This window comes from Mercenaria mercenaria, chromosome 15 (assembly GCF_021730395.1).
Source record: "Mercenaria mercenaria strain notata chromosome 15, MADL_Memer_1, whole genome shotgun sequence".
Taxonomy (NCBI): Eukaryota; Metazoa; Mollusca; class Bivalvia; order Venerida; family Veneridae; genus Mercenaria; species Mercenaria mercenaria.
In genome coordinates, this window is record NC_069375.1 from 25309119 (window position 1) to 25330927 (window position 21809).

Consider the following 21809-nt stretch of genomic DNA (forward strand, 5'->3'; position numbering starts at 1 on the left):
AAATATGTCCACTTCATGTTGATGTTGTTTAGCAATTTAAGCTTCATTCAAATTGGATGAAAACTGTCAGCTATTAAGGCCACAAGAAAGTGTGACAAAAAGATGGACAGTCAGTTCAAACGCAGCTGGTTCTTAAACACTAGAGCTATAACACTACAAATGTACACCTATTCTGGATTTTGCAAGATACATTGTGTTTTAACATAATTATTGTCTGGTGCCAAGCATGCAAACCTATTGCAATAAAAGCTCAGAGTGTAATTTTCAAAAAAATAATTATTTAATACAATCTCACTTGCCCTATTCTATATAATAACATTCTCAGAAATAAGTCAAACATTTTTCATAATTCCACGTTTATAAAAACACAGTTTGTCAATATGAGCACCAAGAAAACGAGCACTGAAACTACTATCTATAGCTATATTTACAAGTCATTGTTATATAATATTCAAACAGTCTGGTAGATCTACCTTTAAAATTTATTCCCTGTATGTTTTTAGTATAATATTCTGAAACAATCTTAAGGGTTACAATGAGACAGTATATTACAGTAATATTGTTCTTAAGTCCCAGTTCCAAGTAATGAGTCGTAAGTTTACCTAACTGCTATTGTAAAGCCAAAGGGTAGCTGAGTTTTGAGAAATTAACTATAAATGAGTACGACAATTTTACCATGATATATTTTGGAATTTCTAACAAGAACTTTGTTTAGACATAATCTATCTTTGAAAGTAAATTTATTTTGCCATTTTATCATGCTTCACATCCTGGACATTTTCTAAGATTTCTAAGTTACACAGAGTTTTAATCTAGATAGATTCTACAATTACATAATCATCTATCTTATCTGCAACATCAATTACTGTAAAACACTTGAAATTTGCATAAACTTTATTTCAAAACCTGTCCTGATTTGTCAAATTACATTAATTTGTGAAATGCCAAGGTAAATGAGATTCTGAAAAGTGAAACCTGAAATTATTTTCTTTATTTGGAATAAACTGTATGATTCTCTCTGCCTAAAATGTAGAAAGTTATTTTTGATGTTTTATCGTCACTGCACTTATACTGAATGCATCTGTAATCTACTGACTCAAGGCCAATGTTATCAGTACTCATACAAACAGACATGATTTCATACACATACTATAGTAGTAGTAAAGATTTGGGCAGATATTATACAACTGCAATTTTTTTCATTTCAAAAAAGATGAAAAGTAATGAAATTACGGTTCTTGCAAATAATAAATGTTTTACAGTACATTTTAATTTTTCTGTTGTACCTGTTCAAGTCAGTCTACATGACTGCTTCTGTAGACTGATCACAGCCGACAATTACATCTACCTCTTGTACATGATTCTTGCAAATATTATGGCAGCAATGAGAATGGTTTTTTTAAACTGATACTACTTTACTAGTACTCTACTTCTGATGCATGATTTAACTTTGGAATTACAGTTTTAAACATTTCTCTACACATACACATTCATAATGGTATTTATTTTACTCCTGCACAGAGGACATTTTCTTCGTTCTCTTGACCTTGACCTTGCTATCTGATTTCCACAATCCACACACAAACACATATGTCTACATGGCAAAATCAACACAGATTTACTCCTGTCTTGACAAACTACACACATTCGTTTTTCTTTTTCATCATCTACCACTTTCTTTAAATCATCCGCAGACATGTCTTTTGTAAACCTTGACGGGGTTGTTGATCTTCTAGAACCAAACATACCATCAGGTTGTGGTAGTTCTATGTTAATTTCACTCATTTCACTTTCACTTGCAGCGTTACTCTCGTTGTCAGAATCTGAATCAATTTCCAACTCCCCGTCACTGTCTGAACTCTCGTCATCATCATCGGATGCATCACTAAATTCAGAATTTACACTGTACTGATCATTATTTTCCTCATTGTAATCAGATACTGTGTAGTTCATACCATCCTCGTCATCTGAAAATTCCCCACGGTCACCTTCAAAATCTCCGTATTCCGAATCGAGCTCATCTGTTATACTAGAACTAAACCATCCAGTCACCGGGAAGGTAAATCCTTCTGAACACATGTGGTGGATTATATTTTTCATAATTATATACACAAAGCAACTTATCACAATTCCTAGGTAAGCCTCCTTCGGCATACTAAGAACATATTCTGTTATGAAATGGTAACTTGTTTCGAAACAATATCTGCAAACGTATCTCACATAGAAGTCTGTATACAAAACAAACTCATAAGCGTATTCATAACTTAAGCACAAACTATCATACAGAAAAACAGCCAAAAACTTGATGAAATCTCTGATGATAGAAAAACCTCCTACGACTGAGTTGGTAAACTCTTTCAGCGATATCACAAAATATTTCCAAGTGCTGAGGCCATTATCTGACAGATTCTGTCCAGAAACTTTGATCGTATGTGCCGTCCACTTCCCGCCAGTCCAGAGGAAATAAACAAGGCATTCCAAAGAATGAAATGCCAGATCAAGGAGACTGTATACGAGAATCAAAATCTTCCAGAGCAAGTACAAAAATGCTGTCAAAAAGTTTGCTAACTCCTGGAGAAAATCTACGACACACACAAGCAATGTGTACACAATAACGAAGATAAAGTTCAGCACTGCCCAAACTGCACTAAAAAAGTTGACGCAAAGTCTCAGCACAACTGACATAACATTGTGGTTCACTTCTAACACAGTACTTAATACTGCTTTAATTGACATCACCATTTCTGTAAATCCAGAGTAGATACTTGTCACAGATTCTAATACACTATCTGCTTGGCTCATACTTGTAACATTTCATAAATTCTCTTCACCTCCATGCAGTTTAAAAATCTTATTATCAGCAGGAAAGTCCATGAAAAAATTCAGTTTGATTTGTAATAATAATCAAATGTCAAATTAAGTTCGGTGAAAACTTAACACGTCCACCAAAACAGAAGAAACTAAGCTTGCTTTCTTTTATAAATAATTTGTCTTTCATTGAGCAAATTCATGTCACTCAAGACAAACCAAAATGTCAAGGTTCTACAAAAATGGATCTCCTTGTGTTCATAACTTCATCATCACTGATTTGACTGTAGCTTGTAGACAGGCTACAACACAGGCACACAGAGCACATTTCTTACTCCTTACAAGCATATGGTAGCTTCCTTTGTAGAGTAAAGATGTAACAAGTTCTGGTATTCTTTTATCTGTACATCTGTAAGTATCAGGTAATTGTGTAAATACTGTCAGTCCACACACCTGCTATATTTCTTCTAGCCACTTACATCCTGGTCAATCTGTAATGATCAAACAATATAATTCACTTTTCATGATCTCAAACTGACCTATCTGCCTCAAAATGTAAACATAATCTGAACCAAAAAATTTACTGTTTTTTTTTTTTGACATTCCCGAAATAAAGAATGAATACCTTGGACTTTTTATTTTAGTACAATTATTATTTATTTTAAGTGTAGGTTATGACTAAAAATGCACTGCTGCTAATTAAAAGATGATTTTCCACAAATGGCTTTTTGGCCATTTTTGGGACCAAATTTTGGCCCCATTCCCCTGACTAAAATAGATGTTTCCCAAAAAACAAGACTATTGCAGCAATATTAGTCCCTTTGTCATATTAGCTGCCATAAAAATCGTATCTTTAACACTGAAATTCTATTGAAGAACCAGCATATAAATAAGTATGAGTGATATATAGAAAAAAGTTTCTTGGGGTGGTGGAGGAGCTTATGTAATGGAGGAGATGGTGGGCAGGTGCATGGGTAGTAAGGAAAAGGTAAGAAGAACACTGCAATGCGGAGCAATATAAGCCCCAAGGTATAACCATTGACCTCAAAGTGTGACCTTGACCCTGAAGCGAGCCAAGCGAAACATGCGCTCTGCACCTCGTCTCGATGTGGTGAGTCATATGACCTTTGATCTCTAAGTGTGACCTCGATGTGGTGAACATTTGTGTCAAGTTACTTCAGAATCTTTCAAGGGGTTCAACAGTTACAGAGCGGACAATGGAAAAAATGCATATGATGTTGGATGAAAAAGGAATTTAATTTTTAGGACATTCTAAGATTGTTTTTGTTTTCAATGTTCATTGAAATTTGTCTGTGTTTCAGCTGAAAATGCAGTAGGGTCAGGCTGCACTGATATAAACCAAATAACAGTTCTTGATTTTAATTTTAATGTAATTTAAAGCTTGCAAGAAACAATCTGACAGGGCAGTTTTTACATGCTTGTGGTCTGTAATTGCTAAATTAATCAGACAGCGGTCTTGCAGATTATTTTCGTTATTTGCATGGCAGTTGTGCCGATTATTTTCATTACTCCTATAATGGAAATGCCTTGAAAGTCATGCTGATTATTTTTTGTTATCCATATGACTAAACATGCTGCATACAAATGTCATGTGCTTGTCATGAGCTAGTTAATAATTATGTAAGGATCTGTGATTCTACCTGAAATACTTTTTGAATTCTAAGCATTTTCATTTTTTTTCCGAAAAAAAAAAAAAAAAAAAAAAATCAAGGGGAAAAACTACTACTGGATCAAGGGAGGGGGATCATACTACAAGTCAGCAAAGTTCATGTGTCACTGTAATTAATAATGATGTGAGGTTTGATTATTCTACCTTAAATACTTTTTGAATTATAAGCATTTTCAATTTCGGACAGATGGACAGATGCAAGGACAATGCCAAAACAGTATTTCCCTGCATACACCTCAAGATGACTTGTTACATAAACCATTCAACAAAATGGCTCAAAAACATAATTATGTTTTCTGTCGACTGCTGTGTGCATGAAGTAAATGCTCTGTGGTCTTTCGTAACCACAATTTTCATGCTTGATGGCTTTGTATGAAAACATTAGCATAAAATGCTGTCCCTACTGTGTTAGCATATAAACACCAAGTGTCAGGGCCAGTTTATTTACATTAATTTCTATTTCCTCCTTTCATATCAGTTAATTATTATTATAATAAATTACCTGCTAAATTTGAAAATAACCCCAAAAGCCAAACATGAAGTGGCCATGGTGACCCTCTATCAAATTTTCCACGTGATAACCCTGATCAGAAGATTTTATATTTTGCATTATTATTCTGCTGCTACAATCACACACCTGACGAAAAAGTAGTTAATATGTTCATTTAATTAAGATATGTTTGAAAAGATTTTCCTAAATGAAGTATCTATCAGCACGACGATTGTGCCTATTATTTTTCTTATTTGTATGACCGTCATTCCGATTAGTATCCTTATCCGCACGACAGGTGTTTTGGTAGCGTTTCTGTTTCTGGTGCAAGGTATATCGTAGTTAAATGACTTAGCATCATGTTCATTGTTTAAATAAATAGACATTAATTAGATATTAAAACAACACCACAACAAAATTTAATGATATTTCAAACCATTTTTTATTAGCTGAATTAATTAAATAATTCATCCATTGTAGAACAAATAAATCAAAAGAATGCACAGACAAGAGGGCCAAGATGGCCCTAGGTCGCTCACCTAAGAAACACTCCGTAACAGTGTAAAACATGTTTGACCTAGTGATTTCATGGAAACAAATATTCTGACCAATTTTCATTAAGATTGGACCAAAAAACTGGTCTCTTGCGATAAAACAAGCATTTTCTTAGATATGACCTAGTTTTTGACCCTAGATGACCCATGTTCAAACTCGACCTAGATTTTATCAAGGCAATCATTCTGACCAAAATTCATGAAGATCAACTGAAAAATACAGCCTCTATCACATACAGAAGTTTTTTCTTTGATTTGACCAAGTGACCTAGTTTTTGACCTCAGATGACCCATATTCAAATTCGACCTAGATTTCATTAAGGCAATCAACCTGACCGAATTTCATAAAAATCAATTGAAAAAAACAGTCTCTATCGCATACACAAGATTTTTCTTTAATTTGACCTAGTGACCTAGTTTTTGACCTCAGATAACCCATATTCAAAATCGACCTAGATTTCATTAACGCAATCACACTGACCAAATTTCATGAAGATCAATTGAAAAATACATCCTCTATTGCATACACAATGTTTTTCTTCGATTTGACCTAGTGACCTAGTTTTTGACCCCAGATGACCCATTTTCGAACTCGGCCTAGATTTTATCAAGGTAATCATTCTGGCTAAATTTCATGAAGATCAGTTGAAAAATACCGCCTCTATTGGATACACAAGGTTTTTCTTTGATTTGACCTAGTGACCTAGTTTTTGACCCCAGATGACCCATTTTCGAACTTGGTCTAAATTTCATCAAGGGTATCATTCACCAAAATTCATGAAGATCAATTGAAAAATACAGCCTCTATTGCATACACAAGGTTTTTACGTGATATGACCTAGTGACCTAGTTTTTGAACCCAGATGACCCATTTTCGAACTCGGCCTAGATTTCATCAAGGTAATCATTCTGACAAAAATTCATGAAGATCAATTGAAAAATACCACCTCTATCGCATACACAAGGTTTTTCTTTGATTTGACCTAGTGACCTAGCTTTTGACCCGAGATGACCCGTTTTCGAATTCGGCCTAGATTTCATCAAGGCAATCATTCTGACCAAAATTCATGAAGATCAATTGAAAAATACAGCCTCTATTGCATACACAAGGTTTTTCTTTGATTTGACCTAGTGACCTAGTTTTTGACCCGAGATGACCCATTTTCGAACTCGGCCTAGATTTCATCAAGGTTATCATTCTGACCAATATTCATGAAGATTAATTGAAAAATACAGCCTCTATCGCATACACAAGCTAAATGTTGACAGACGACGGACGACAGACGACAGACGACGGACGCCGGACGCCGGACATCGAGCGATCAGAAAAACTCACCTGAGCATTGCTCAGGTGAGCTAAAAACGTATACTTGCATAATCTTAGTTAATTATTATACCTTATTGTTGTGTTTCTCACTTTTCATTATTATATTTTTAATTCAATAAATTGTACATTTATTCAACATAATAATGATCATATAATAGGCACATCGTAATCACATGCTATTGGGGGTTGTTAATTTACCAAAAGATGCATGCTAAAAATTGTCAAATAATGGATACTATGGAGACCTGATAGCAAAAAGCTTAACTAAATTTTACATATATGTATATAGCACACTAAGTCATACAGATAACAAAAATAATTGGCATGACTGTTGTGCAGCACAAACTGTGGAGTGGATAGCAACAGCCTCCCTAAAAGTAAATTTCATGAATGCGAAGCCCGCCAATAGTAAATAACGTTACACTTACCAAACACAGAGAAATTTAAAGAACAAAACTTAAGTGGAAGGACCAAAATTACCTCCTGTCAGAGGAAGCGGTTAATTTCATATTAATTATTATCACGACATGGGGAAAAATGCACTAGTTTCCAAGATATCCACCACAAACACTTCAGGCTGTCTCCTCACTCCACCCCTGCCAAATTTCAGCCTACACTTTTAAAACACACAAAATCATGACACATGATCATTAAAATTAAACATGTTTTGTCAGACAGTGTCTTAGTCTACCTAATTTGATGCAATCCTTGGAAATATGAGTTATCGTTCTTATAGGCAATATCTCCACTCGCGTCTAACACTCTAAAGACCAAACTAGTGGAGGAAATTATGCGCTGCCGATTTGGGTTTAAATATGCTGATTTTGTTGCGACTATGAGATAAAGTCAAATAAAACTTACATGTATCAAAAGGGGATTCAATTCCTCTTTAATTTGTGTAATAATTATCAAATAATTTCTAAAAATACAAATTTTCTGGCGATTTAAACCTATGTATGTACAGTACACGAATAACATTTACCGTGTCTACACGCTATATACACAAGCGATAAAACCAGTAACTTTACAAAATGGTGTAATGTGATTTATCCTCCATTATTTTGGGTCTTCTAAGTTTTGACGTTTACCCATACCATGCTGGACACGACCGATTCTGCCTTTGCGACCAGTGTAGATCATGATCAGCCTGCACATTCGTGCAGTCTGATCATGATCTGCACTATTTGCTATTCGGTCAGTAAATTTTCAGTGAACACCCCTTCAAATAGATGGTATAACCCAAACTGAATGATGGATTAGTCCATTATAGAAATTTAGCAGGGTAAGGGTCAGAAATATAAAACAATCTTACTACTGTTTGCAGATCAAATTGCCCTTTCGTCTTTTCTTAAATCGATAAACTTGTACCTTTACAGCCATGCTGGAGCTATTTTTGGATCTCGTCTATACAGGTAACTCCGCCTTTCCGATATGAGTAAAAATTACTGAATGAACTTGTTTACATAGGCTGCCTGACTGAGAAGGTGTTTAACTGGATTGTAACAGATGTAGTAGAACTAATCTTCATTTAAAATTTAAATGAATCTTGCCACAATGCAAACTACATTTAGGTAGCGTGGATATGAAAAAAAGACACCCTCCTGTACATTACAGTCCTTTTTCTGCCTAAATTTCAGTACCTTTTGCTGCATACTTTTAAATAATGTACCTCGTGTTTAGTTTTTTAAAAATAATTATAAAACGTAACTGACTCGAGTTGTTGGATTCGCTCATCGTTGATTGAAGGGCATAAATTTGATTCCCGGAACTGACCATGCTTCCTTAATTGAAAAAAAGTCGGCAATTTCTTATGGAATATGTGAGTCTTAGTCTAACTAATTTGAAGTGATCCTAGGAAACAGTTACGAGTAGTTTTCTCCACTCAAAGAAATTGTCATTGCCAGATTTGGGTTTAAATGCTGATATTGTTGCGAATATAAGATAAATTCAAATAAAACTTACATGTAGTCCAAATAATTTTACTCAAGAGTTGAATATCATTATATTTTTTGACTGGTTGATATCCACTTTAGGTAGACAACGTAATATATCAAAATGTAAAATCGATCTACCCGAGGTCTCATTATTTAGACTAATCAAAAGTAGGATTCAATTCCTCATTAATTTATGTAAAAGTTAACATAATTCACCTTAACACGATTAACGTTACATATAATGTGCAAGCGATAAAACCAATAACTTTACATGACGGTGTACTGTTATTCATCCTCAATTATTTTGGTCCTTTTAGAGTGACCGTCACAAATACATGTATACAACAAACTAAACATCAAATTATTTTGACTTATGTGAGTCTATAACTGGTTCTTTCCATGAACGAAGACAAGGCTTATCAACTGCCTGTATGTAAATAACTGAAACAGAAGATCTAGTATTTAAACGACTTCAAATAAATAGGCCTAGTAGATAAATTCACGTACAAGTAGAAGCTAAACCCCACCAAAAAATAAAATAAAAAACTAAATCTATAATCATGGAGCTGGATTTGCAATAGTTAAGCTACGGAAGACTCTGCAAAAGTTTGAATATCAAATAAATCAATTTTATGGATATGACAATTAGATCTACAAGTGTTGGGTAACTGGAAGGTTCAATGATATTTTTCTATAAAACCATATACCTTGCGGTGATGGAACTTTCGTCGATAATAATTGTCATAACAAACAAAAAACGCTGTTTTCATTTGAACGTAGTTGAAATATTCAACATTCTACTTTTAAAACATATCCATTATCACCTTATTGCACTTAACAATGTATGCAAGTAGAGTCAGAGCGCGCGCTTTGTGTGACGTAAAGATAAAGAAAAAAAAGTTTTACGTCAAGGTGAATGAATAATTTCTTGCGGATGAGGCGGGGTTAACCTGTCAGGTTTACTTCAAAAATAGCTTTACAGTTTTTATGACGTAAATGTACAACTCTATCAATCTGAAAAATGTTGAAAGGGCAATTTGATCTGCAAACAGTAGTAACGTCAAATTATTTTGACTATAGTCGAACTAATCCAACTCATACAGTTTGCTTTATATTGTGACAGGTCAAACTGTAACATCGGACCAAAAGATGCTACAAATGTTTTTCTGTGTACTATGTACCAGTGTTATTATCCCGAATTTTATAAATAAATATTACTTGACTTGAGATGCAAAAAAAAAAAAAAAAATGGGTGGAAATTGAGTTTAATGAAATTTGCATTTTAACACCAAATTTGGACATTTTTCTGCACTCTAGTTGTAAAATATAATAAACACAGACGAATACCTGATAATCTTTCTAGTTTTTAATCAGTAAAATGGTAAAAGAATACGTTAATTTCAAACCAAACACATTAGCTGAAATCCTATGTAAACAACAACAACAGTGGAATAGTATGTACCAAGTCAAATCGCCAACTAGTGAACCAGTCAATACCTCCTCCGTTTTTTGACAGAATTCATCGGTTACATGTTGTGAATTTGTGTAATGCTAGCGAGCAGTGTAAAATCATATTTCTTCATGTTTTTTGTCTGTTACAATGAAATTAATAAAACTCTTGTAAATTCAAGAAGGTATAATTAATCCAAACAACAAAATGCAAAAGAAAATTCAAAGGATTCATGCATTATATTTGACATTATATAATTTTTTCTTCAATTAATGGTATTTTGCAGGGTTTATGACTGAATTTAAACACATTATAATATAACATCAATAATGGTTTACGAAAGGAAAATAAAATACATTGCGCAAAATGGTGCACAGGAAATTTCCATAACTGAAATGTGCCCGTATTTTCTAAATAAGTGGTATTTTTGTAGGGTTTATGACAGAATTCATTCATATATAACATAAATAATCAATTTACAAAAGAAAAATGAAATATGTTCGTGTAAAACGTTTTTATACCAGACTGAAAATCGGCGAGCGCACAGGAAATTTGTGCATTCGTGAATGAATTTCCATTACCTAAACTTCTCTATTATAAACAACATTTTTATCATTTTTGGAAGCTGTGCAACCCTGTTCAATCAGAAAAAATGGATAATTGAGAGAAGTTTATTAAAAGTTATTTCAGTATACAAGATTATAACTTTCGATCTTACGGAAATATTGTTCGCTTACATGAATGACCGAAATAAGAGTAGATATCTCCAAGAAATAAATGTTTATTTATGATCATCATCTTGTCCATTCAGGTTTATTTTGAAAGACTTTTAATACCCACTACATGCATTTTTTAGATAAGGCCAGAGTTTTTTTATTGTTTGTTACTTGGATTCTGGGCAGAAAAATGTTGCCAGGAGGAGGGAAAAAAACAAGAGGGCCATGAAGGCCCTGTATCACTCACCTGACCTATTGACCTAAAGATCATCAAGATTAACATTCTAAACAAGTTTCATTAAGATATGGTCATGAATGTGGCCTCTAAAGTGTTAAATAGCTTTTCCTTTGATTTGACCCGATGACCTAGTTTTTGACCCTACATGACCCAGATTCTAAACTGACCTAAAGATCATCAAGATTAACATTCTGACTAAGTTTCATAAAGATACAGTCATAAATGTGGCCTCTAGAGTGATAATAAGCTTTTCCTTCGATTTGACTAGCGACCTAGTTTTTGACCCCACCTAACCCAGATTTGAACTTGACCTATAGATCATCAAGATTAACATTCTGACCAAATTTCATGAAGATACAGTCATAAATCTGGCCTCTACAGTGTTAACAAGCTTTCCCTTTGATTTGACCTGGTGACCTAGTTTTTGATCCCAGTTGACCCAATATCAAACTTGTCCAAGATTTTATTGAGGGTAACATTCTGACCAAGTTTCATTAAGATTGGGCCCAAACTGTGTTAACAAGCTTTTCCTTTGATTTGACCTGGTGACCTATTTTTAACCCCAGATGACCCAATATCGAACTCGTCCAAGATTTTATTGAGTGTAACATTCTGACCAAGTTTCATTAAGATTGGGCCAAAATTGTGACCTCTAGAGTGTTAACAAGCTTTTCCTTTTATTTGACCTGGTGACCTAGTTTTTGATCCCAGATGACCCAATATCAAAATTGTCCAAGATTTTATTGAGGGTAACATTCTGACCAAGTTTCATTAAGTTTGGGCCAAAATTGTGACCTCTAGAGTGTTAACAGTCAAATTGTTGACGGACGACGGACACAGGGCAATCACAACAGCTCACCTCTCAGGTGAGCTAAAAAGGCAGTAAAATTTACTAAGTGATCACTTCAAATGTGTTGCCTGAAAGGATTTTAACACTACTTTAATACACATTTAACCTGTAATACAAAGAAAATTACCATTCTGTGTTTAACTTCTTTATTATCTTGAACATGAAATTGATGATTTCAAAAACTTTAACAAAATCACTCTTAGGGCATAGGTAATATTTGCCCTTGGTCATAACATCTATGGCTAGTATTAAATTGATGACTGAATTGCAAACCATCTGTCATTTTCAATGGTCTGATCGGCTGGTTTCATTTTTAGCATGTACATTTTTTTATTTTTAATTCACAAACTTTTCTGACTTTTCTTATCTTTATTTAATACATTTTAATATTTATTTGTTGCGTTTTAAGTCACACTGACACAATTTTATAGGTCATATGGTGACTTTCCAGATTTAAATGGTGCAGGAAGACCCCAGGTATCCCTCCAGGCATCATCTCAGGCAAGAATGAGCATCTGGGAAGAACGGCCTACCTTCCACCAGCCAGCTGGATATCTTTTTCACATGATGACCTGAGTGGGGCTCGATCCCACAGTGGTTAGGGGCAAGTGATTCAAAGTCGGGCCACTCTTTATTTTATATTCGATGGTCAGAAATTGACTGAAAGCATAAGTAGCTAGACAGGTCCCTGAAGGTGATTTATATTCAATGGAATATATAGATAAATACCTCCAATCAGGCAATTTTTAATATGTCTTCATAAGCATATCAACTTTCCAAAAAATTTGCCGATTTGGAATCGGTCTTGTAACCGGTATCAATACATTATTTAACTAACTAGATGCCCACGGGCAACATGTCGAACCCGCCAGCTGTCAAAAGGAATGGGAGTTGCACATGAGACTCCCTGTCTCATTGAGGAAAACATTTATGCCAAATAAAAAAGAGATTGCAAAACGTTACAATATAAGTTATTTAAAGTAACAACTAAGGGACGTAAAAAAAAATTAAAAAATGCTAAGTCCACACAAAAATCCTCACCAGAAGAGATAGGTCAAAATTCACCTGAAAATTGGATGTAACATTCATGTTGTACTACAGAAAAGTGGTCTTGATTTTTCCCTACGACCAGTAATAAAAAAGGTTACAATATAAGCTATTTATAGTAACAACAAAGGGAAGTAATTCCAGGATCTTGCACAGGACACTTGTGATGTCTCATGATGATTAACAATTGTGCCAAGTTACATCAAAATCCCTCTATACATCAAAAAGAAATGCTTCAGACAAAGTCATTCTTGTATCTGACCTTTGACCTCTAAGTGTGACCTGGTTCTTGCGCATGACACTCCGTCTCATGGTGGTGAACATTTGTGCCAAGTTACATCAAAATCCCTCCATGCATGAAGAAGAAATGCTCTGGACAAAGTTGTCATTTTTGTATCCTTTGACCTCTAAGTGTGACCTTGACCTTAGACCTAGGGACCTGGTACTTGCGCATGACACTCCGTCTCACTGAGGTTAACATTCATGCCAAATATAAACAAGATGGCTTTATGCATGTCAAAGTTATGGTCCGGACAAACAAATCCAGACAGACACACGCACATACACCGAACCGCCATTTGGACAACTATGTCTTCGCATCCGCAAGCGGGCTCGACAAAAAAGCATGTGACGGGTATAAAAATCTTTCAAAGTAAACCCAAGTAGTCAAGATGATCAGAAATAAACATTTATTTCTTGGAGATATCTACTCTTATGTCGCGAACACTATTTCCGTAAATCTTGTATACAGAAATAATGTTTAATAAACTTCTCTCAATTATTTTTTTCTGATTGAACAGGGTTATAGATCTTTCAAAAAAATAATTTAAAAAGTTGTTTATATAAAAGAAGTTTAGGTAATTTGAGTTCATATTTCCCTTAGGCTCGCCGATTTTCAATGTGTTATAAAAACGTTTTGTGTGAATATATTTAATTTTTCTATTGTATTTCAATTATTCATGTTATATATATTTGAATGAATTTTGTCATAAAGCCAACACAAATACCACTTACTTAAAAATAAGGGTGCATTACGGTTATTGAAATTTTCTGGCGCTCACCAAATTTCAATCTCGCATAAGACCATTTTGCATGAACGTACTTTATTTTCCTTGTGTTTTAGTAAAATTCATGCTTATGTAGCATGTTCTTCCATCAGAAACTTGTGTCATTTACATTTTAAAATGCCTTGCAAGTTGGAAAATATTAGTCATGAAACCACTGAAAAATTGAGTAAATACCAATTTTAAATATTTTGCATCAAAAGTTCCTTATTTCAAAAGGAAATTACATATATAGAGGGTAATATTGTAATAATAATAATGACTTTATTTATTGAGGCAACACTATTAGGCATGCCCAATCTTCCAAGTGGGCCTCAAAATTATGTACAATATTTACAAATAGATTTCAAATACAAATTTGACAATAGCATGATTACAACATTCTAAGCATATGTTATGTTGTTCATTTTCCAGTTTGTTAAATAGGATCTTTTGAACTGCTCAAGACTGTTAGAATTTTTTACTTCAAGAGGTAATGTGTTCCAGATTTTTGGTCCCGAGTATTCAAGGGATTTTCTGTACAGTTCTAAGTTTGGTTTAGGTACTTCAAGACATTTATTTGATTCTGATCTTAAATTAATGTAAGGATTATGTACAAATTTAAATTTACTTTGAAGATAGGATGGACTAAGATTGTTAATTGATTTAAAGACTAAAATTGCTTTCTTATAATGCAGTCGTTCATTGAATTTCATCCAGTTCAGCTCTTTAAACAAATCTTCAGATGGAAAATCAAAACATTTATCAAGGATGATTCGAGCTGCTCTTTTTTGAAATTTTGTAATTTTTTCCATTGAATCACTGTTGCAATTACCCCAAATTGTGCAGCAATAATCCAAGTGGGGTAAAATATAAGCATTAAAGAAAAGTTTTCTCTGGGGAATATCTAGGTAGCATTTTATTCGTTGTAAAAGATAAAGTAAGGAATTGCATTTCTTTAGTGTGTTATCAATATGATCTTTCCAGCTTAAGTTATTACTGACATGTACACCTAACAGTTTTTCTGATTCTGTATATTCGACAGTTTCATTGTTGAATGTAAGGGGCGATGGGTTCAAAGTATCTTTATTAGTTCCTCTTGATGAGATAAACATTGCTTTGGTTTTTTGTACATTAGCTGTCATATAATTATGCTTGCACCAGTCCTCAATTTTAGAGAGTACAGACTGTAATTCAGAACTGATTTCTTGTTTGGTGTTTCCAACAACAGTTAAGGTTGTATCATCTGCAAAAATATCAGTGAAACAGTCTTTCAGATGTTGGGGCAGATCATTAATATATAAAATAAAAAGCAGAGGGCCAAGCACAGAGCCTTGAGGGACACCAGACATTATTGGCTTTGATTCAGATATTTTTCCAGAAATACATACTTTTTGAAATCTATTACTTAAATATGATTTAAACCAATCTAGTGATTCTTGACTAAAGTTATATATTTTTAGTTTTTGCAGCAGTACCGAATGGTTGACTAGGTCGAATGCTTTAGACAAGTCTAAGAATATTGTACCAACTAGCTGTCCATTGTTAATTGCATTTATCCATTTATCAGCTATAGATGTAAGGGCTGTTTCACAGGAATGGTGACTTCTAAATCCTGATTGATATTCATATAAAAACTTATTGCTTTCAAGGTAGGCTTTCAAACTGTCACTGACATGACGTTCAATGACCTTTGATAATACAGGCAAAACTGATATTGGGCGATAGTTTTCTTTTTCTGATTTAGACCCTTTTTTGAATATTGGAGTTATTTTAGCTAGTTTAAATTGATCTGGGAAAATACCAGTATTAATGCTAAGATTTATTATAGTCTTCAATGGTGCTGCAATTATTTTGTACGATGACTTTAGAAATCGAGCACTTACTCCATCTAGCCCTTTTGCTTTTCTAAGGTTAAGAGTTTTTAGATGATTTGCTACAAATTCTTCTGTTATCAGTGGGATTTTAAATTCATGAACATTGTTTGATTTTACATGGTTTTCTAAGAATTCCAAGTTATACTTGTCATTTTGACATTCAGAGTGTTGAGTTTCAGAGTGTTGAGTTTTCTTATATATTTCAACAAAAAAGTTATTAAAAACATCAGCTGCCTCTTTAGGATCCGTAATAGGATTGCCATTATCATCATTTATGTAGTTTGTTTGATGTTTCATTGATTTACCAGATAACTCTTTCAAATGATTCCACAACTTTTTTGGATTTCTTTCATTGTTGTTTATAACATGTCTATAGTATGACTTCTTTGCATATTTTATAATTTGTTTAACCTTATTTCTCCAAGATTTGTATTGAGTTGAATCACCGGATTTCTTAAAGGAGTCTCTTGTTTTCATGGCACTTTAAATTGTGAGCCCAAGTTTCAAATTAAAAGCATCCTGAGCATATTTAGACTGTTGTAACGAGTGAACAAGAAGTCAATCTTGATAGAAATTTGCTTTATGGAAATAGAATATGCAAACATTAACACTTAATGACCTTCCAAACGAAGGGCTCGAATCGATGAGAAAGTTTTAAAATGATGTGGAGCTTGACCTCATTCAGTCTCATGCAAAAAAGTACATATAAAAGATGATAATATTGTAATTCTTATTGCCCATTGTTAAATGCAAATATTTTTGTAACAAAAAACAAAAATTATTTAATTGAACAGTTTTACAAAAATAGCCTGTTTGCACCTATTTTCGCGGTACTAAGGGAATAAATGAATAAAGGAAAGAAAAAGCAATATTATGTTGCTATTATTTCCTATTAACTTCGTAAACCTTTTCTTATCCACTATTATTTCAAGCAGAAAATCATTTTTCTAGTCCTTGTTTACTTTTAAACCCATCAGGTTTCCGGTGCATGTGACCTTCACTTTCGCCAAGGGAGTTAATTCTAATTTCGCGGTATGGCATCCGACTTGATACAGGGCTTCCTGTGAACGTGTAAAATGTATAGGACCCCTAAATTTTCAAAGTGAATTTCATGAGTAAGACATTAACAATTGCTGCAATGTAAAATTATCACACTGGAAGGTTAATTCCGTCAAATAGTTGGACAACACACAATTCATTACCAACTTAACCGAGTCAAATGATCGACGAGGGCATTTGAAAATAATTGACCTACGTTTACAAAAATAGGGTGTGAAAGGTAATCAGCTTCCAAAGTAGGTCAAATCTGTTTTCTGTAGAGAGTGCTGCACATTGTTGTTCTCGCAAAAATCAAATACTGCGAGACCAGATGTAACGCGAAAATAGCAGCAAATGGTATATGCACAACGCTGAAAGATTTAAACAGCTCGAATCAAGGAGAAAGCAGCACAGACTGACAGAGTGCAGAAAAATGTGAAAACTTGGTGTTAAATGCAAACTTAATAAAACTCAATTTCTATCTATCTATCTATAAATACTGCATGACACCCTTGCGAGTATTTTATGCAGGTGCGCGTCAGTGCATAAGAGTTTTAAATGTTTTTGGCATATTTTGGTCCGACGTTACAGTTTGACCGTCAGAATATAAAACAAACTGTATACGTCGGATTAGTTCGACTAACAGAAACTCAGCTAAGCTAAAGTAAAGTAGGCCTAGACTCGTTTTACCTATGCTCGACCAGATTTACAAGTATTTTTCTCGGAACAAATGAAAAACTGACAAGGTTGTGGAAAACGTTTAGTTTTTGAATTGACCTACTTTTATTGGTTAATTTCCACCCAAGCGTTTGGCTGACATTGATCAGGATAAAATATGACGCGGTTCATACTATAGGGTGTAAAACACTAAATTTTAAAGTGACATTTTCCTATGCTCGACCAGACCAATTTCTTTTTTCAGAGGTAATTATAAATCAACAAATATTTTTATAGTAAAAAACTTCATATTTTCTAGTTCTGTTTCAGTTTTTAAAAATCAATAAGTTTCAGACTTTCAAGCAAGAGATAGAAACACCTACCTAAAAAGCGGGCAAGAGGAACATTGGTAAATGGTGTGTCCGCAGTTCCATCAGTAATTTAACAAAATCGAACTGTTTTAACAATCAAACAAACCTAAAAATTTCCAAAAAGTCAAATGTCCATAATCATTTTATCCAATTGTCTTATGGCAGGGTTTGAATCTTTTTATCTCAAGCGTTACATGACGCAATAATAAAGGGCGCCATTTTTGTTTTGCCCTTTCGAGAGGTGGGCGTTTTTGTTTACATCTTAAATTTACTTTCAAGTCGATAGTTACAGATATAAGCTTATGTCAAATTATCAATAAAGGTTAGAAGACTAAAAATACGTTGTTCCAGTACTCTTCTTAAAGATTAGGAAAGACGCATCATTTTCAAGGGAGATTCCGGTAAGTATTTTCACAGATGCAAAGAAGCTGTCGTCTGTAAACAAACAAGCCCCTTACAGATCTAGATCAAATATGTATGATGTCATCAAGGATGCTGGGAAGGAAAAAAATGAACAAAAACCGTGAGTTCAAAGGTTTATTTCAATAACATGTACATTTATAAATAGTGGTCGAGCACTTGGTGGTCGAGCTAGGTTAAAAATGACTCTAGATCAGTGTACCTGGTTTCCACACTTTTACACACTTCTTGAAATAAACTGAAATATGGGAAGCAATTTATTATTTGGTTTTCAGACAGAAGAATAGATACATGGCTCTTTATTTATGCACTAGGTTATTCTTCAGGGAGATAACTGCTCACCACTGGTAGCTCTCCAAATATAGCAGAAAGTGCCCTATTATTTAGACAATTTGTACCCGGTTTCGCACACCGGGACTAAAAAATTCTCTAATTCTTTGGGGACAATATGGATACTGGTTGAATCGAAATTCCCACAACACGATACTTCTGTAGAAACTTTTTTTTTTTAGCTGTCATTATCATAATGATGTCGTTTATAACATGCACAAACTAGGTACCCTCAGGGTTTGTATAATTTATGCTGTCTCGGTGATACTTTTACTACACTTTTATATCCTTGTCTTTTATCAGAATGCCTGCTTGCGTTTAGAAAACATAGGAACATTAAAAAAGAGACTGGTCCCTTGATTTCACCAGTTTAAATTTCCCCTTGGCAAGTATTCATTACAAGAAAGGGAAAAATTCTTTGGTGTGCGAAACCGTGAACTGTGCGAAACGGGGTACACTTACTCTAAGTCTAATTTTGACTAGAGAGAGTTTGTGCTCACCACTCATATCATTACTGGTCTTCAAAAATTAGCTATACTTACAAAATATAAGAATTTGTGTATCAAATCAGTTGTCCTTAACCATGATAAGAAGATTGCGTTTATCTCGAGAATACTGACTGAAAAACTTGAAACTGATGTGGAAGTATGATAACAGCAGAACATTTCCAAATGGAAAGTCTATGGTGACTATTTACACGGCATCCGTGCGAATAATTTGTAAGGGATACAGCGGCCGTGTCAATAAAATCAAAGGGACGTCGGTAGTTCCTAATCGCCGTACCTACACTCATATTCAGGAATCATCGGTTGAAAACGGAGAAAAGTAAAGGAGAAGTCCGTTATTGTTGTTTATTTGTTATTTCCAGAAATGAATATGAAGTTTTTCTTTTGCACAATCAAAAGATAGTCAGGATAAATTTAAGTGATTTGGATGGTGATCGGATATAGTTTTGTGTAAATTAATTTTGTTAGTGTCGTGTACTTCGAATAAAGTGTATTTTCATAACATTTATGTACGTAAATGTATATTTTATACACATTCCGGAAAGTAGTTTTGCTGAGCAAATGAAAGCAAAATAAATAAATAAATAACGCATCTCAAATCTTATGTGTACAGGACTCCCTTGTCCACACTGAGCATTCATTTTAATACACGTGTATAATGAAAAAAACATCCTCCGATACTCGAACTCTTAATTCAAGTATGCTACTTCTTCTTTCTTCTTGTCGTTCGCATCTACACTGTCAGGCCAGTAGCATCGATGAAACTTGTGGTTTGCCGAAGATCCTCAATGCCTCCATACAGTTTTGGTGGATTGAGGTATCTATGGGCCCAAAGTCGCAATTCGCTCCTGGTCACGCCTTTTACATCTCTGAAGTATATGCTCCGCAGTCTAATTTTTCTTCACCACATGGACAATTGGCGATGATGTCAGTCTGTATTTTTTGGGTACATGTGAGCATTGAGCTTGTTGGGCCTGAGCGGAGCCTGGCCATCATCACTTGTTCAAAACCGATCAAGGAGATGAAAAGCATTTTCCTCCATCCTTGGTCTCGTTAGTGCCTTGATGATGTTGACTTTTCCTTGTAACTCACAGGTTCTTTTGGGGTTGTTCTAAATGAGCTCCTAGCTTAGCCAGTTTGTCTGCCTTTTCATTGCCTGCAAGTCCACAGTGGGAGGAATCCACTGAAGTGCTACTTTGCGGGTTATACTCGGCTCTGCATTCTCCCTGGCTAGCTGCGGAGCTTTATTGTTGATCAGAGCGTCCATGACAGACAGTGCATCGGAGAAAGACGACTGAGGACTTTTCTGCCGATTTACACCATTGAGACCCTTCATGAGTGCTTCAGTCTCTGCCTTGTTAATTGCCCAGTTTTTTGTGCTGCATGTATGTTCTCTCTTGCCAAGGATATTGAATGAAAACTCCTGCTCCTCCATCTTTGACGGCGCATGTGGCTGATTCGTCTGTATAGACATGAGTCCATAATTCCGGAGGATAGTCTTCATTGTTTCATAGCAGTGTGAGGCTCTTCCGAATGCCTTCTTTCCTCTTGTTTCCCCGCGGTCAAGACGAGGAACAGCAAGTTCACAGTCACTGAGGACAGTCATTCGCTAGTGGGTTTATGATTTTCTTCACTACCTAGGGGAGTCGTTGGTATGCTCAGCTCCGTTTTGAACTCTGGGTTTGAGTTTCTTTGCCTAAATGTACGAAGCGTTACGTTTGAGCCGATCTTTGTGTAGCCATTTAAGCTTGGCTTCAGGGGGATGGTCTTGAAAAGACCTGAACTTCTCTGCTTGAAGCAGAACCATTGCATGTCTTCTGTCTTGTAACGGCGTGTCCCTGTTGGGCTTCTCCATGAAGGAGATTGGTGTAGACTTTGTAGCACCTGTCATGATCCGCAATGCTTGGTTCTGAACCTTGCCTAAAGCCTGTTGGTAAGTTTGGCAGTAGTGGACCAGGCATTGAGCTAACTTTAAATGGGGGCCCTCACTGTTCCCTGATTACTGTCTTGAGTATTTGCTCTTTTTGCTCCCCACGTTGTTCCAGCAAGTTTGCGATCATTGCCAGCTTCCCACGGGCCTTCCCTTCTGTTTGGGACTAATGTGGGGCTTCCAGGTTAGCCTTTTGTCAAAGGACACTCCAAGGTATTTTCCCTCGTCTGTTTCAATCAGCAAAAGTATTTCCATCTTGATTTTACTCGCCCTCTGCTTTGACGAAGGGAGAATAGTGTGGTGGACGATTCTCTGTTATGACGATACACACCAATCTTAGCCAAGCTGAAAGTTGTTGATGGCTTCTTGCTTCCTGTATGTGGCTGTAGTGGCATGTTCTTCCTTACACCATAACACCGGATCGTCAGCGTAGAGAGCAGCCTTAACTCCTTTCGGTAGTTCAGACACCAGATCATTGATGAAAAGCAAGAAGAGTGTAGGGGATAAGACTCCGCCTTGTGGGACACCATGGC

At 35.0% G+C, this 21809-nt stretch overlaps 1 protein-coding gene across 2 annotated transcripts; it reads right to left on the reverse strand.

Moving 5' to 3' along the window:
* Positions 1-205: 205 nt before the first annotated feature.
* Positions 206-19509, reverse strand: LOC123549240 (uncharacterized). 2 transcript variants are annotated; one of them, XM_053524813.1, is made up of 2 exons: positions 19383-19509; positions 206-3299 (listed from the first exon to the last, which is right to left on the reverse strand). In XM_053524813.1, exon 2 carries the CDS (start codon positions 2800-2802, stop codon positions 1477-1479), a length of 1326 nt encoding a protein of 441 aa, XP_053380788.1. In that variant the 5' UTR covers positions 2803-3299; positions 19383-19509; the 3' UTR covers positions 206-1476. The 2 variants fall into 2 exon arrangements, with proteins under 2 accessions (XP_053380788.1, XP_053380790.1); XM_053524815.1 differs by lacking the exon at positions 19383-19509 and adding an exon at positions 5001-5135.
* Positions 19510-21809: the final 2300 nt, after the last annotated feature.

Excerpts from the sequence above, each read along its gene's own strand:
- LOC123549240 (XM_053524813.1), bottom strand. The coding sequence starts at position 2,802 with ATGAGCCAAGCAGATAGTGTATTAGAATCTGTGACAAGTATCTACTCT.